General features: G+C 42.6%; 2 protein-coding genes across 6 annotated transcripts in view; one reads left to right on the top strand and one right to left on the bottom strand.

Annotated features, from left to right (window-relative positions):
* The first annotated feature begins 2,144 nt into the window (after nucleotides 1-2,144).
* On the top strand, nucleotides 2,145-8,376 carry EIF2B2 (eukaryotic translation initiation factor 2B subunit beta). Its single transcript, XM_045563752.1, has 8 exons — nucleotides 2,145-2,394; nucleotides 2,516-2,636; nucleotides 2,791-2,939; nucleotides 3,786-3,949; nucleotides 4,580-4,675; nucleotides 5,299-5,436; nucleotides 6,502-6,568; nucleotides 7,818-8,376. The coding sequence occupies exons 1-8, from the start codon at nucleotides 2,232-2,234 to the stop codon at nucleotides 7,973-7,975; spliced, it is 1,056 nt and encodes a 351-aa protein (XP_045419708.1). The 5' UTR covers nucleotides 2,145-2,231; the 3' UTR covers nucleotides 7,976-8,376.
* A 1,332-nt stretch (nucleotides 8,377-9,708) lies between these two features.
* MLH3 (mutL homolog 3) overlaps nucleotides 9,709-16,768 on the bottom strand; it is a 30,282-nt gene continuing 23,222 nt past the window's right edge. For 4 of the 5 annotated variants that reach the window (XM_045563711.1, XM_045563720.1, XM_045563730.1 and 1 more), the window contains 2 exons: nucleotides 15,673-15,824; nucleotides 13,897-14,326 (listed from right to left, as the gene is read on the bottom strand). In XM_045563711.1, coding sequence (XP_045419667.1) covers nucleotides 14,207-14,326; nucleotides 15,673-15,824 — 272 coding nt within the window. In that variant the 3' untranslated portion in view covers nucleotides 13,897-14,206. Of the gene's footprint in view, nucleotides 9,948-13,896; nucleotides 14,327-15,672; nucleotides 15,825-16,768 lie in introns of those variants that run through there. The other variant, XR_006737945.1, reaches the window with a different exon arrangement.

Genomic DNA, 16,768 nt, shown 5'->3' with positions numbered 1-16,768 from the left:
GCCCTTCTTTAAGTGGACAGTTCAGTGGCATAAAGCATATCCACATTGTAGTGCAATGTAAATGCACAACCACCTATCTCCAGAACTCTTATCTTCCAAAACTAAAACTCTGTAACCATTAAACAATAACTCTCCTCCTTCCCCAAGCCCCTGGAAACTACCATTCTACTTTATAGATCTATGAATTTGAATATTTTAGTTTTAAGTTGAGGCATTGGTTAATGAGTGTTCATTTTGCTTCATGCTTTATAACTTTCATGTGTGTATGTATACATATACACACATATAAATTCTTTTGTATGCATATAATAGTACATACTTTATTTTTTCAAGGCTTGATATATGGAAAAATAAAGAATGACAATATCCAAAATTGGCCATAACATGGCAAGTGCTAGCAAGCATTTAAATTGACACAATTTTAAAGACATTTTAAAATTAACACACAGCAAAATTGACAAATATTTTATGGCTTTTTAGAGCAATTGCGTTTTCAATTTCAGTTTCTGATTGTTCATTGCTAGTATACAGAAATGTGATTAATTTTTGTATCCTTGCTAAACTCATTTAGTTAAACCTCATAGTTCTAGGAGGTTTTTGTTGCTGTTGTTGACTCTTTGGGATTTTCTATGTAGACAATCATGTCTTTTGTGAATAGGGACAGTTTTCTTTCTTTCCATTCTGTATGCTTTTTATTTATTTTTATTGCCTTATTGCAATGGCTAGGGCTGTGTGTATGTTATTTAGGAGTGGTAAGAGTAGACATCCTTGCATCATTCCTGATCTTAGGGAGAAAGCAGTCTTTCACTATGAAGTATACTTGCAGGTGTAGGATTTTGTAGGTTCACTTTTTCAAGTTAAAGAAGTTCCCTTCTATTCCTAATTTTCTGAGAGTTTTTATCATGGATGGATGTTGAATTTTGACAAATGCTTCTTCCTACATCAATTGATATGATTATGTGGTTTTACTTAGATTGTTAATGTGGTGTATTACATTGATTGATTTTCAAATTTGAACCAGCTTTGCATTCCAGGTTTAAATTATTTTTTTTTATGTATTGCTGGACTTAATTTGCTAATATTATAATTTGTTGTGGATTTTTGTGTCTACGTTCATGGCAGATATTGGTCTGTAACTCTTTTCTTGTACTATCTTTGTCTGATTTTGGTATTGATACAATCCTTTTCGGGGGCAATTTGTCAACTGTAACAAGCCTTTAAAATGTGCTTGCTTAAGGATTCCACTTTGAAGAATTTAAAGGAAACATATTTCTATTACGCAGACTTTAGGCTCAGATAGACCTGGATTTAAGTATGAACTTATCCCCTTACTAACTGCTTAAATTCTATTGATCTGTTTTCCAATCTGTAAGATGGGGATAAGAGAACCTATTTCAGAGCTGTATTGGATGAGACAAATTCACACAGTGTCCAACACCTAGCAAGCCTTAAGTAAATGATAGCTCTTGGTATTTATACTCTCCAGCCTCTGCAGGAGGACAAGTCTGTGCAAATCAGGGGACATCATCTTTGCTCCTGTATTAGCTTCACTTTGAATCTCATTGGTAGGTAGTCTCCTCGTCCCTAATTCCTCTGTCTTCTATTCCATGTGCTAGGCCTTGGGAATACAAGGCAAAAAAAGATACAGTCCCTGTCCTCAGGGAGTTGAACCTATTAGAGAAACACAGGCACGAACAATTTCATGGAATGCAACAACACTATAAAGCGGCGTCTGCCCATCGGCCCCGGAAGCGCACTCGGAGCGTCTGTGTCAGGACGCCGGGCGGTCACCGAGCTGCAGGGCCAGGAAGGACGGCCGCAACTTCTCCAGTTAACCTCAGGTCGTGAAAGGGAGGCTTACAGACTTGTTGTTCCCATAGCAACGGACTACCCACCCTCTGTAGGCCTGACGGGTCCCGCCTGTTCAGCGTCCCTAGAGCCAGGAAAGGCCACTTCCGGTCCTCCAGCCCGGGAGGCGTGCAGTCGCTCGGTTGTAACTGAAAAACAAACAAACAAAACAAACAAACAAACAAACAAAAAAACCCGAGCCCCATGTCTCTGATTGGCTCAGGCAGATAGAGGGGGAGGGAGCTAGCAGTGAGGGGCGTGGCTTGCCCCCTCTCAACTTGAGTTCGTTCTCCCAGAGCGGAAGCCGACCTCGCCCGCCCCGGAAGTGCAAGCTTGCTGCCCGGTAGGTGTGGGTTTTGCTGGTGAAGGCGGCTACCTTCGAGATGCCGGGAGCCGCGGCGAAGGGCTCGGAGTTGTCCGAGAAGATCGAGAGCTTCGTGGAAACCCTGAAGCGGGGCGGTGGGCGGCGCAGCTCCGAGGATATGGCTCGGGAGACCCTGGGGCTGCTGCGCCGGATCATCACGGACCACCGGTGGAGCAACGCTGGTGAGGCAGGCCTAGTTCCACCCGCGACCGCGGCCCCTTGTCGTTCCCGATCCCAAGGCTGAACGTCGCCCAGGCCTCACAGCGCGCTGGCTCAGCTCACCCTCTGTCTTTTGGACTGCAGGGGAGCTAATGGAGCTGATCCGCAGAGAGGGCAGGAGGATGACGGCTGCGCAGCCCTCCGAGACCACCGTGGGCAACATGGTGCGGAGAGTGCTTAAGATCATCCGGGAGGAGTATGGCAGGTTAGGCTTACGTCCTGGGCTCCACGTTGAACCTAGTGGCGCATTTTGCACGAGCCCTTCTCCCTGCCTGAGATTTTATTGGAGCTGAGCAGCTCCTGTTACCTACCTGACCACTCCTTCCCACCTCCTTCTTTGGATCTTTTTGCCTTCATAGACTCCACGGACGCAGTGACGAGAGCGATCAGCAGGAATCCCTGCACAAACTCTTGACATCCGGAGGCTTGAGCGAGGATTTCAGCTTCCATTATGCCCAACTCCAGTCCAACATAATTGAGGCGATTAATGAGCTGCTAGTGGAGCTGGGTAAGAGGACTGATCACTGGGTGGACCGGACAGGTCGCAGGCAAATAAGGGAACAGAAGCTCCTGGAAGCTGTTTATCAGCAGAGATGGGAGATTACCAGCCTACTGGTTCTCAGAGGTTTGTCCTCCTTCCTGATTAGGAGATTTTGCAACAGGTGGCAGGACTAAAGTAATCGCTCTCTCTACTTTTCCTTACAGACCAACCCTTTATAGACTGCAGATCCACTGGCAGAGACTGTATTAATACAGAGCTTTATTTTCATTTTAAAGAAAACAAAGTCTGTAAAACCACAGTTGACAGACCCTCCACTGAACTTGAATGTTTACATACACGTATATGCCACCTCCATCCGCCTTGTCTTTGTGTCCCAAGAGACCTGCAGATACTCATTACAACCAGGGTGAAGAAGCTGCTTCCAAATTCCTCCCCCTTTTTTTCCTCTGACCTCCCTCTCTCAGGTGGAGATGTTGTGGCCATCTTTTGGAGGAAGAGTTCTTTTGGGGGAAGCTCTGTTTACCCCACTTAGCACTTTAAGATTTCCCAGATTGCCACTTCTTGCGTGAATTCATTGTCTTCAAAATCAGTTGTAAGGAGCTGTGTGGTGGCAAGGAGGTGGCTGATGGGTAGCAGTGCTTCTGGGAAAGAGGGCAGACTGAGAACTTGGAAGGTAGAAGATCCCAGAGGAGTGGGGCTTTTAAAAAATCGTGACATTTCGTTTAAACATATTAACCCTGTGATACCAGGATCTGCTAGGTAGCCAGTGTATGTGAAGGGCAGACATCTCGTCATGTCTGTTTGTGATGTAGCATGGCGGTTTCATATTTTCCTTGCAAAACTGTCTTGTAGAAGGGACAACTGAGAACATTGCAGCCCAGGCTCTGGAGCACATCCACTCCAACGAGGTGATCATGACCATTGGCTTCTCCAGAACAGTAGAGGCCTTCCTCAAAGAGGCTGCCCGAAAGAGGAAATTCCATGTCATTGTGGCAGAGTGTGCTCCTTTCTGCCAGGTAGGGGGACTGCTGGAATTGCTAAGAAAAATGAAGAGGGCATAAAGGAGGGATGGCTGAAGTCCTGCCAACTTTGAATTGATAAGCAAGACATTGAGAAGTAAAACATTAAGGGAATTTTCAAATTGTTCATCTTGTGAACATTCTTAAACAGTGTTTAAGAAAGTTGGGTGAACTGCTGAGTCCAAAGAAAAATAAATATTTGGTCTTTTAGAAATCAAAATAGGGTAAATTTCCTTGAAGATAACTGATGCTTGATCTGCTCTCACTTAATCCTTAAGGTCTCAAAAAGGAAATAATAGGTCTCATAAAGGAAATATGGAAGGATGCTGGATGTTGTAAAATACCAAGCCAGCAGTTATCTTGTCAGCTATGCTTGATTATACAAGCAAGTTGTATTTCTAGTTTTGTGGCTGCTCTAGAGCTACTGTGGAATATTATACATTTATTAGCTTCCCTTGGGCTTCCCTGAAGCTTACCAGAGCTACCATAGGCAGAAAAATCAGTCATCTATTGGAAATTGTGTACTGGATATGCCCATATCACAGAATTCCCCAGGTCCAGTTACATTTGAGAACTCTTCACTGTCTCTCACTTTCTCCTAGCATCTGCCTTTCTCTCCTATTGCAGGGTCATGAAATGGCCGTCAATTTGTCCAAAGCAGGTATTGAGACAACTGTTATGACTGATGCTGCCATTTTTGCTGTTATGTCAAGAGTGAACAAGGTGGGTGTATCTGGAGTTTTGTTGAATTCATGAAGGTTATACTTATAAAATATTGTATTTTAGAGATAAAATTTGTATTTTAGAGATAAAACTCCTCCTATAATATCCTTGGTAAGAGAAGAGTTTCTAGCACCTTTTGAAAGTACTTATTTAGGCCTTTTTAATCTATTAATTGAATTTCTTTTCCCTTTATCTACATCACTGTTCCTCACTTGGAGTAGCCTCTAAATTTGATTAAAGCATTGAAAAGAATAAAGTAGAACCAAGCCAAGAGTGTCAGCTGCTAGGAGTTGGCTTTGGAGCTCCTGCCTTATGCTCCAAGAGCTTTGCAGTGGTGGATGGTGAGTCAGAAAGGCTCCTGGCTTCTCAGAAGGTGTGGCATGTCGATTTCCAGAAAATATGGGGCTAAGAACAGTAGGTTTTACAGTTTCTTGTTCCATTCTTTTCTGGGGAACCCACTTTCAAGCTAGAACTTGTACTAAGCCTAGGATCCCTTTCTCTCTACTGCTCTGTGACACCTCACGGTGCCAGGTCTGAGGCCTCAGCATTCGGCCTCTTGTGGCCATTGACCCTTTTAAGCCTCTACCCCCAGGCTGGCTCACATTTTTCTTCCTGTTCCAAAGGTGATCATTGGCACAAAGACTATCCTGGCTAATGGTGCCCTAAGAGCTGTGACAGGAACTCACACTCTGGCACTGGCAGCGAAACACCATTCCACCCCACTCATCGTCTGTGCACCTATGTTCAAGCTTTCCCCACAGGTACGTCTGTTTGTCTCTAGCTGGTAGCCAACAGAGAGAAGGAAGCCACAGTGTAGGCTTGAACCCTGGGTCTTCGATCTACTCACTCTGGGACATTTGCTCAATGGATTAGACTCAGTGAAGGCTGGAAAGAGCCAGAGAAATCTTGGTCCAGGAAAAACAATTGATAGTTATAACCTGCCAGCTTTAGGAGTCAAAATTATGTCAGGACAATACTTAGTTGGGAAAGGCCCTTTGCTTACAATTGCTACCACTCCCCGTCACCTTGACCAGTTTTGAAAATGCCAAGCAGGTTGAAACTAGGATCATAGAATTAGTTTCATTTGTCATTGTTCCAGGGCCTGTCCTCTGTAGGCTGAATATACAAGCAGTTACTAAGTGAAGAGCCATTTCATCAGTGATAGAAGCTTTGAAAACATCAACCTATTTATATGTCTTTATTTTTTTTAATTAAAGTGAAATTCACATAACAATTAACCACTTTAAGATGTACAATTCAATGGTATTTAGTGCATTAACAGCATTGTGCAACCACCACTCTCTAGTTTCAAAACTTTCTCATCATCCCAGGAAAACACCCTGTACCCATTGGGTAATCACTGCTTATTCCTGCTTCTCCCCATCTCCTGGTAACCACTAATCTACTTCCCGTCTCTGTGGATTTGCCTGTTTGGGATATTTTGTATAAAAGGAATCATACAATATGTGACATTTTGTGTCTGACACTTTCACTTAGCATGATGTTTTCAAGGTTCATCCTCGTTGTAATGTGGGCCAGAGTATCCTTTCTCGTTAAGGCTGAATAATAATATTCCATTTGTCCACCACGATTTGTCCATTCATTTACTGATGGGCCTTTGGGTTGATTCTATGTTTTGGCTTTTGTGAATAATGCTGCTATAAGCATTTGTGTACAAGTTTTCTGTGTGGACCTGTGTTTTCATTTCCCTTGGGTACATATCTAGGAGTGGAATTGCTGGGTCTATGTTTTTTAAAACTTTTTTCCCTTATGATTTTCTAGCATGTTCATTGAAAAAAATAAACAAAAACTTTTTTCTTTTCTAGTTCCCCAACGAAGAAGATTCATTTCATAAGTTTGTGGCTCCTGAAGAAGTCCTGCCTTTCACAGAAGGTATAGAAGTTGCATGTGTGTGTGAGTGTGTGGTGTGTGTATCTTGGGGTTTTGTGCATGCATGTGTTTTGGTCTTTTTGTTGTTTTGGTGGTCAGTAGGATTGAATGCTGTCAGGGTGTGTTTTTTTTATCATACTTCTTGTGGGGACTGTTTTCTTTAGCAGGTTAAAGTGCTTGGGGATCTATCAGGTCCATGTTAATTTGTTCTGAGACTCATATATTTTAGCTGAGTTATTGGGGCCGTGGAGGGTTGGACAACCCAGCATTGACTAGGTTTGGCTTTGCACATTATTTGGGATACCTGCAGTAATCGAGTGGGAAAACGTACCTGTTTTCAGTTGCTGTAGGGAGTCACTTTGGTGAACTGACTGGCAAAGGAAGCAGGCTCTGCAATGTTCCTACTTACAAAACTCGCCTGTAGCCTGGATCCCCCTGGGTGTTGGGGGTCCTTTTCTCTGGCTTCTGAAGACAGCAGCTCTGCTCGTGAGCCTGCTGCCTCCTCAGCAGTCAAGCTGGCTTCACACCCTTTGAGAGCAGAGCACAGTGCTTGGGATCCTAATTGGAAGTTGAATGACTTCATCCCTTTATTTAGATATTCAGTGTTCAAGAAATAGTTACTGAGCACCCATATGTATCCAGCACTATCCTAGGCACAGGGATATAACAATAAACAAAACAGGTAAGGCCCTGCTTCTAGAGAGCTTACATCCTGTGGAAGACAGACAAGAAAATGTCAGATAAGGGATGTTTTAGGAAGAAATCGAGTAAGGGTGATGTGATAGAAGGTGGCTAAGGGGGCTAACTAAGGTTGGGGAAGGGTCTTAATGAGATGACATTGCAACTGAGTCTTGCATGAGCAGAGCCCACCACGTGAAGGTCAGGGAGAGCGTTTCAGGCATTGGTGCAAGGGCCTGAGATGGGTACGTGCCTAGCCAGTTGGAAAAGATGGCCATGTGGCTGGAAAGTGGGAATGGTACAAATAATTATTGTGGTGTGGCAGGGAGGAGTTAGATCTTGAAGCTTGAGTCCCAAGTTTGAATTTTATTCTAAGAGCTATGCATAGGCATTGCAGAGTTTTAATTAGGGAGTATCGTGATCTGAAGTCAGCTCTTCTGGTTTGCATTTTGTCACAGCTTCCCTTCCATGGGTAGCTGGTATTCCTGCATTATTGAGTCTAGAATCTGTATGGTACTTAAATACTTGAGTGGGAGCCTCAGTTTCATCTTTAGCACATGTACTTGCCTTTCAGGGGACATTCTGGAGAAGGTCAGCGTTCATTGCCCTGTGTTTGACTACGTCCCCCCAGAGCTCATCACCCTGTTTATCTCCAACATCGGTGGGAACGCACCTTCCTACATCTATCGCCTGATGAGTGAGCTCTACCATCCTGATGACCATGTCCTATGACCACCACTCGTCCTAAGCAGAAGTCGCTTAGGCAGACCCAGGATGGAGAGGAGACTTCAGTGCTGCTGCTGAAACACATCCTCCTTGCGGCGGGGGAGTGAACAGGAGTCAACCTGAAAAAAGCCTCGATACTGTTGCCTGCCTTTTTAGTCATCCTGTAATCAGGGCACACATCCAGGACTGTTTCTTGCCTTTCAGGTCTTAACAGAGCAGCAGGCCTTAACCTATTGATTTTGGAGCCTCTTAGTGGCTGGGGTGCATCTGTTTGAGGAACTTAAACTTTATGGTTCAGTGGTGTATTAAACATAACACTGAATACCTTGCTGGGATACAGATGTGTGCTCAGAAATGGCTACCACACCTCTTCCTAGGCTGTGCCAATAAAAGCTACTTGAAGGTTCCCGAGTTGGTTTATTTATTGTCCTGCTCTGATTGAACTGCTTGAAACAGCAGCAGCAGAGCCCTTTTCATGTTTTCATAGAGGGCTGTAATTAGAGAGAAAAGTCCAAAACATAGAAGTACAAGTGAAAGTATTTACAGTTTCCTTTATACTTCATTGGGAATGGCCCCAAACAACTTATTAGTCTGAGAGAGTGGTTCCAGAACCTCTCGAGCATCAGAATCACCTGAGAGCTTAAAAAAATACAAAATCTTGGGCTTTATTTCAGACTTACTGCATCTGATCTCTGGGGTAGCACTTGGGAATCTATTTAAAGCTTCCTGGAAAAAGATCCTCTCATGTGCTGTCTATAGGACCATAAATTGGTACAACCTATTATATCAGAAGGTTTGGAACCTGCAACTTCTAGAATTATTTGTACAAGCACACAAAGATTTATACAACAATGTTCAGTGTAGCAGTTGTAATGTCACTGCCTAAGTGTCCAGCAATAGGAGAAAGGTTAAGTATGACATTTACACTGTGGAACAATATGTAGACAAGGCAACAGAAGTTTTAAAAGGTAGCTTGAGGGCAGTGTCTGGATTGAAGATTTTGGCTGGTTCACTCCGTATTTAATATGAATTATTTCCCAATATTTAAAAATCTACACATTTAAAAAAATCATATTTCTTGCTTTTCTTAAACACTCAGATTTGGCAGTTCTGGGCCCACATTCCCAAGTGGCAGTAGGTGGCTGTAGTTGGGTAGCATCTGATTCCATCAGATGGAAAAAGTCCAGTTTTCTGTAGTTCCTACAAGATCCCTTTAACATGTTTATATTATCTGCCTAAGCCCTGTAGGCATTTGAATTGTGACCCTTGTGTTAAAGGAATGGGATAGATTTGTAAAGAGGTCCATTTTATATTCTGTTGGTTAAAAACAAGCTGGGAAAAAAGCTGTAGAGCAATATGCGTAATATGACTCTTACTTCATTAAATGTACATGCATGGGGGTGGGGGGAGGAGGAAGTTTAGGAGTATAACACCAAACAATCCTAGCACTCTGGGAGGCTGAGGCGGGAGGATCACTCGAGGTCAGGAGTTCAAGACCAGCCTGAGTAAGAGCGAGACCCCGTCTGTACTAAAAATAGAAAGAAATTATATGGACAGCTAAAAATATATGTATATTTAGAAAAAATTAGCCGGGCATGGTGGCGCATGCCTGTAGTCCCAGCTACTGGGGAGGCTGAGGCAGGAGGATTGCTTGAGCCTAGGAGTTTGAGGTTGCTGTGAGCTAGGCTGACTCCACGGCACTCTAGCCTGGGCAACAGACCAAGACTCCGTCTCAAAAAAAAACAAAAAAAAAACAAAAAAAAAACACCAAACAGGCAAGCAGCAGACATCTAGTTTTGCTACATTTACATACTGTTTCTTTTCTAAATACATATTACTTCAGTAATTTATAGTTTTTACCTAAAAAGTGTGCCCAGCTGGGCCAGATGATCTGCCATGTTCAGGAACTAGTGGTCCAAAGCAGAGGAATCCGGGGTGTCTGTCACAAGGGCTGGCCTCCTCCCTCTTGCAGCAGTGTCTGTGGGGTGGAGGGGGCGTGAGGGGTCTGCACGTGTAACACAAGCACCTGAGCAGTTTAACAGGTGATTCAATAACCACTCTGGTAAACACTGGTCAGAAGCAGGTTTTAAGGGAAAGGCCTCTACTCTTTGCTACCTCTTTTAGATCATTTTGCCTTAGGCCTCTTGTCTTCCTGAGGGAAAAAACAAGACTGAAGAGAGTCAGAATTTTAGACTGCCCTAAACGCTGTATGACTCAGAAGAGCCTGACTCACACAGGCCTCAGTCTGTCGAGTATTTCTTAAAGCTTCTAAGACCCCACGCTTTCTCAGTGAAGTGGCTTGGAGCTACCAATTACGAGCAATTGTCTCCTCTGAAGGCACCAATTCTAACAGCAATTCGCTTGGGTACAATTGTGTGGTTTTGAGGAAGAGCAGCAGTGCAGCAAGGGACTTAGATCTGTTCTTGGCTCCAAAAATGCTTTATACTTGTCCTTTGTGCATCTTAGTCTCTGTGTCTAAAATTAGCACCAGCACCCTTCCCAGGCATAACTGTGATAGCTGAAGGTTAGAAGGGTAGAAGCTCCGTCTCTGGTCTACTCTTACCATGCCTAGAACAGAAGAACGGCAGAAATGCATATTCTTCAGAATCTTTAGGACCTCAATTAAGAAAAACCCATAAAAGCTCATCTTCCCATTTCCCTCTCTCTTTTTACCTATTTGAAGAGGGCTGAATATTGGGAAGAGAACGTAAACTAAACAGGGTGAGACTGAGTTCCCTGCCAATTCACTACCTATTAGCCTGTCTGTTCCCCCCTCCCCCATGCAGCCTGGAGAAGAATGAGGATTCCAGGGATGTGAAAGTCTTCCTAAATATGCTAAATAAACCAAGTTAGATAATGCAGTTTGTAAGGACACTTTTTCCCACGGTTTCTATCTTCCAGTTTGGGCAAAGGGCAGGAAAGGCATAGTTCTTGGAACTCAAATCAGGAACAGGAATGCCTAATTTAGCCTCAGAAGAGAAGTCTTTGAAAAATACTCCTACCAAGAAAAACGGAAGTGTAAAGTGATACCTCAAAGAAATCAATGCGGGTACCCATAGGATCCTGTTTCACAGATATGCTTCAAAACTATTTTGCAAAGCAATCTGTTGCATCTGTCTTTGGGTCAACAAAGGCTGCTAGTCTACCAGTTCCATCGTGGAGCTACGTGACTAATACTATGTCTGTAGAACTCAGTACATCAGAACTGCTTTGCTGTAACGTTAGTACCAGATGGTGATGTGATTACTGTAAAGGCCCCATACTACCCACCTATCCTTGCAAAAACTCCCTCTGCAGACATGCACCTAGTTGACACAAAAGAGTTATTTTGAAATGTGGTTTGGAAGTGTTTTATGTCTGGCCTACTTTGCTCTGAATTATTCTTTCATTCACCAAACAACTGTTCCAGGATATGGCGCAACGGCAAGGCAATTATTATTAATAAAGAGCTATAGTGTAAGTTTCCGATCTCTTTGCGTCACCCACACAATGGAGAGCAGCCATTGAGCCTAACTGCTCTTGAACTAGTGATTGTTTGATGTTTGTATTAAATACTATGCTGGAGAGAAGGATCCTTCCGATAGTGCTTTTCGGGCATGTTATATTTAGAATGAAGACCTGCCTAGAGAAGAAAGAAGCTACTTAGTGGTGAAAAAACAAAAATGTGACGAGATTCTTAAAATTCATAATTTGTTCTTTTTTTTTTTTTTTTGAGACGGAGTCTCACTCTGTTGCCCCGGCTAGAGTGAGTGCTGTGGCATCAGCCTAGCTCACAGCAACCTCAGACTCCTGGGCTCGAGCAATCCTTCTGCCTCAGCCTCCCAAGTAGCTGGGACTACAGGCATGCGCCACCATGCCCGGCTAATTTCTCTCTCTCTCTCTCTCTCTCTCTCTGTATATATATACATATTTTTTTTAGCTGTCCATATAATTTCTTTCTATTTTTAGTAGAGACAGGGTTTCGCTCTTGCTCAGGCTGGTCTCAAACTCCTGACCTTGAGCGATCCTCCCTTGGCCTCCCAGAGTGCTAGGATTACAGGCGTGAAGCAAGAAAACTTGGATAGCACTCTCAGGTTTATCACTTACTAGCTGTGTGATCTTAGACAAATCACTTAATATTTTTCAGCCTTAGTTTTCTCCTTTGTAAAAATGGGGAAAAATACCATCATATCTTATGGGTTATCAAGAAATTCAGATAAGATAGGGTATGTGAAAAATTATTTTGTGAACCTTAAAATACCATATAGGTGTTAATGATTACTATCATGTATTAGAAAATTAAATGTAGATTAAAAGACATTAAAATATCTTTATTCTTACGGACCCTGAGTGAAAAACAAAACAGAGCAAAATGAAACCCTAACAGGTGATAAAAGTGATCTATTCGATAATTTTGGCTAATAGGTTGTTTTTATGCTGATGCATGCTATGGAGCTTATAAATTATTAAAATAGGATAATTATCTCTTACATTGCTTAAGTCAATCTAGGCAGGAAGACCAGTTACATAATTCATGGAGAACTTTTTCTAATCCTCTCCACTCTCAAGAAAACAGCAGTTTGGGATTATATAGAGCCAGACCTTCTGAAATCGCACCCCATCATCCTAATAAGAGGTATTGAAACACTTTTTTAAATCCCACAAATTGGTCTGACCTAAAAAGATTTTTAAAACTCCCAGGACAGCGGGACTCCATGCAGCTCTGGAGCCTGGAGGCGGGGCCCGAGGCCACGCAGCCCACTGGGCCTGAACACTCCCCTTCCTAAGGTCATGTCTCCCAGTCTATGAAACCCCACCTGTATGTATTTAGAAGAATTACGGCCATTTTTAGATAGTAGTGCCTGTTCTTCAGGGTTCCAATTCTGTAACTATACAGGATCCCCTCGAAAATGAGTGAAGGTTTTCCCTGAGCCTCCTCTGGGGCACACGCTAATGAATGCAATGCTTTCATTGCCAGGGCCGCTGGCAATGAACTTTTCTTCCATGAGCACAAATTTGTTTCCAGTATTAAAACATGAGGAAAATAATTCCATTGATATAAAGGGCATTTGGAACAGGCTGGCCAGGAAATAAAAAAGTGGAAATTCTCATTGCATCATCTTACCAATTGTATATCACCCCAGTCACAGCAAACATTACCAGCTGGTTTTTGCTGGTTTTTTTTTTCCTTCTGTACGACTTAAGTCTACTTAGTCCTATTAATGACAAATCAAGTCATCTGAAAAGGTGGGGGAAGTACAGACTGAAAGAAAGTAGCATAACAAGCATTTGCAGAAAGATCTGTCCTAGTCTCAAGTGAAATTATAAGGCCATTAGATTGGCATAATGTCATAAAAGCAAGATACCATTTGGAAGGGACAAAAAGAACCCTTGTCTCCTGAAAGAAAATAAAATGTGTAGAACATATCTGGTTAGGTTGAAAGAATAATGCTGAGCTTTGGTATGACAATTGCTTTCACATTAAGAAATACTTTATAATGTACCAAAAAAATCATATTTTAAAAAACACGCTCATAGTACTTTCACCATTTCACTGGTTTGGGATATGAACAGCAGTCTCTGAGTGTTTAAAGAGGCAATAAAACAAAACAAAAAACCAGGAACAGGGCTTTAAATTTTCTCTATTCTATCCTTGTCTTTGTTTCTCTTTATCAATAGTTTTTATCCCTAAAATAATTTAACTACGGCCTGATGGAAGACCTCAGGGAATATTTTCCTTGAGAGCAGAGAAACTCTTTAAGCCTGAGACTTAGCAAGTGAAGGAGCGGCAGACGGAAGTGAGGACGACACAGGCAAAGGAGGGAGCAGTGGAGAAGCCCTAGGGGCGGTCTGGGAACACAGACTATCCCAAATTACATATATGCAAAGTTGGGAAACACTGCACAAAAAGAAAAGCCATAGTCCTCAAATACAAACCAACCAACCACTCAGACAATTAATCATTTAATTTTATCACTAAATATGTTGCAAAAGGTAGATATTATATGGCAGCCTCCTGTGTCCATTGATGCAAAGGAATGAACTGTCTTTAAGCTTAAATTCCATCTGCTACTCGACTATAGCGGGATCATCTATCTGCTCAAGAAAGACTGACAGGAAGGGCCCTGCCGACTTGAAGTTGCTGAGTGTACTGGGTTGATTCAGTTAAGGCCGTACTAGTACCTGCTGTTCCTCCTCGCTGCTCTGGGGCATACAGTTAGCATCCCTTTCGTTCCTCATAGATTAGTAATTCTGTTCTCACGGTGGCTCACAGGGAGGCAGGGACTGCTGCAGGCTCTGCCCTGTATCACATCCTGCTTTTCCAAAGAGATGCCAAGCTTGGACCATCTTGCGAAGTTTAGCAAGATTGGGTTTAATCTATGGGAAGAAAAAGAATAACTTCAATCAGCAATATGAAAAGTCAGGTAGCATACAAATCTTTCCAAAGTATAGGTATTCAGATCTGTTTAGATTTCTAATTTCTAGATTCAGAAAAGATTATAGATTTTTTCAGAATCAGCGGGACTGAGAACTTTATGCCTAGGTTCCCAACTCTTCAGCAATGGGGACAAGTTTTCTCGTTTTTTTCTTTGTCATGTGCAACAAAAAGTTTTTAATGGAGTAAAATCAACTAGATGAGTCAGAAAACATTAGTACCTGAAAACTTCATGAAAGAAGAAACTTTCTATCCCTTAGCAGGAAAGGTAAGCAAAAGCATGGACTTTGGAAAGGAGCAACTTGGACATTCCTATTACGCTCTTCATGTTATCTCTCATTTAAGATTGTAACATGGGCCAGGCACGGTGGCTCATGCCTGTAATCCTGATACCCTGGGAGGCCAAGGCAGGAGGATCACTTGAGCTCAGGAGTTGAAGACCAGCCTGAGCAAGAGCGAGACCCCATCTCTACTGAAAATAGAAAAATTAGCCAGGCGACGTGGTGCAAGCCTGTAGTCCCAGCTACTCGGGAGGCTGAGGCAGGAGGATCGCTTGAGTCCAGGAGTTTGAGGTTGCTGTGAGCTAAGCTGATGCCACTGTACTCTACCCAGGGTGACAGAGTGAGACTGTCTCAGGAAAAAAAAAAAAAAGGAACCCCCCCCCCTTACTTTCCCCCTGCAAAAAAGATTATAACATGGACAGAAAATGCTCTTAATTTAAACCACTCTGTGCCTTTATTGCATTATCCACTCACTGTTTGTGGGGTGTTGAGTAATCAGGGCCAGAGCATGATGTGCAGATCTCCTAAGCTTGGTTCCCTGCCTGGTGACCCTAAAACCACAACTCAAGAGATCCTTGGAGATGGCGAGCTCCGGTCACAGGTCACCGTTTCCAGCAGTGCTGTCAAGAAACTGGATCTTTGAGCTATGCTTTGACAACAGTGAATCTGCTGTGCTTCTACCAACTTTTAGTAGCCCCAGGAATAACCATGTCTCACCACACCTAGAGCTAGCAGGCAACAGACGTTTAGAATACATAAGTCTGTACATGTGTTAAGCTTAAAAATACAAAGCCATTATGTGGATAATCTGATGGTTCAGTCTAAGCCCCATTTTGAATTTGAGCTGAAGATGAAATTGGCGAGGTTTTATATGAAACTTCCAATGCATATTTTTCAAAATTCATACTTTGGAAAGGATTAAGACACATTACATTTGGATAGTAGGAGCTGGAAAAGAAAGAGAAGATAAACTTTGCCCCCTTTGCTCCTGTTAGTCACTAATGTACCTGTTTTTCCTGCTCCAAGTGGTCTATATCTGCTAACGGCAGCATGGAAGGTCTCCCGTGAGCACACTGGAACGGCAGCTGGCACCAGGACAGAGCTTCAATGAGGCGACAGCTCTCCTCCAGGCTCAGGCCATCATTAAACTTAATGGCCCCTCAACGAAAGAGAGAAACAAGAAGGTTATGGTGTATATGGTGGAAAACCAATGCTGACCCTGGTTCAGAGCCAAATATCTGGAAAAAGGAACATGTTTCTTAGGCTTCTCTAATGTGGCTTTAATACTGCTGGAAATTGGTGCTTATGGCCATGGAGGAAACTGAGGCTTCAGGACTTTCTGTCTCTCAACTTTTCCTTATGGAGTGTTTGCCTTTCTAATGCTTGTAGGAGGCATTACTTAGCTTGTTAGGGTCTTGCGTTCAGGGTTTTTCTCAAAGAGACAAGAGGAATGTTTTTATCTATTCCTTATGGGTTTGTGAAGTTGAGGTTATTTTTTGTCCACGGATTGTCCAATAGCAATCCCTGGTTGTTTCCTTACAATGTCCATATGATTTGCTTCCTTTTTTCTAGTTCCCAAAATAATCTTCATAATCTAAATTCTGACATTGTTAGAACCTGCCTCTATGCATATATTAATTCACCCAGACAACAAATATTTATTAAGTATAGACTTTATGTTAGGAGCTTTGCCAGTCAGTGAATGAGACAGATGCTCTCTCCCCCATGGTGCTTGTGGTCTAATAGGTAAGACAAATAAGAAACAAATAATTATACAATGATTTAAATTATAAATATAAGTAATATAAAATATAAGACATGACTATATAATAGAAATACAAAACCCATTTTAGGGGATCAGGGAAGGCTTTCCTGGCAAAATGATATTTAAGCTGAGACCTTAGGTTAAGAAAGACACAGCTATTAATAATTGAAGAAGCAGAAAGGAATTTTAGGCAGAGGAAAAGGCAGGTGCAAAGGCCCTGAGGCTGGCAGAAGTGTAGCACATGGGAAGAACAAGACCAAAGAGGTGGGCTGGAATGGAAAGAGCGAGGCAGAGCGTGATGTGAGATGACACTGGCCAGGCAGGCAGGGGCCAAATTG

The sequence above is a fragment of the Lemur catta genome, chromosome 1, assembly GCF_020740605.2.
Source record: "Lemur catta isolate mLemCat1 chromosome 1, mLemCat1.pri, whole genome shotgun sequence".
Lineage (NCBI taxonomy): Eukaryota > Metazoa > Chordata > Mammalia > Primates > Lemuridae > Lemur > Lemur catta.
This window is presented reverse-complemented; position numbering and strand designations above follow the sequence as displayed.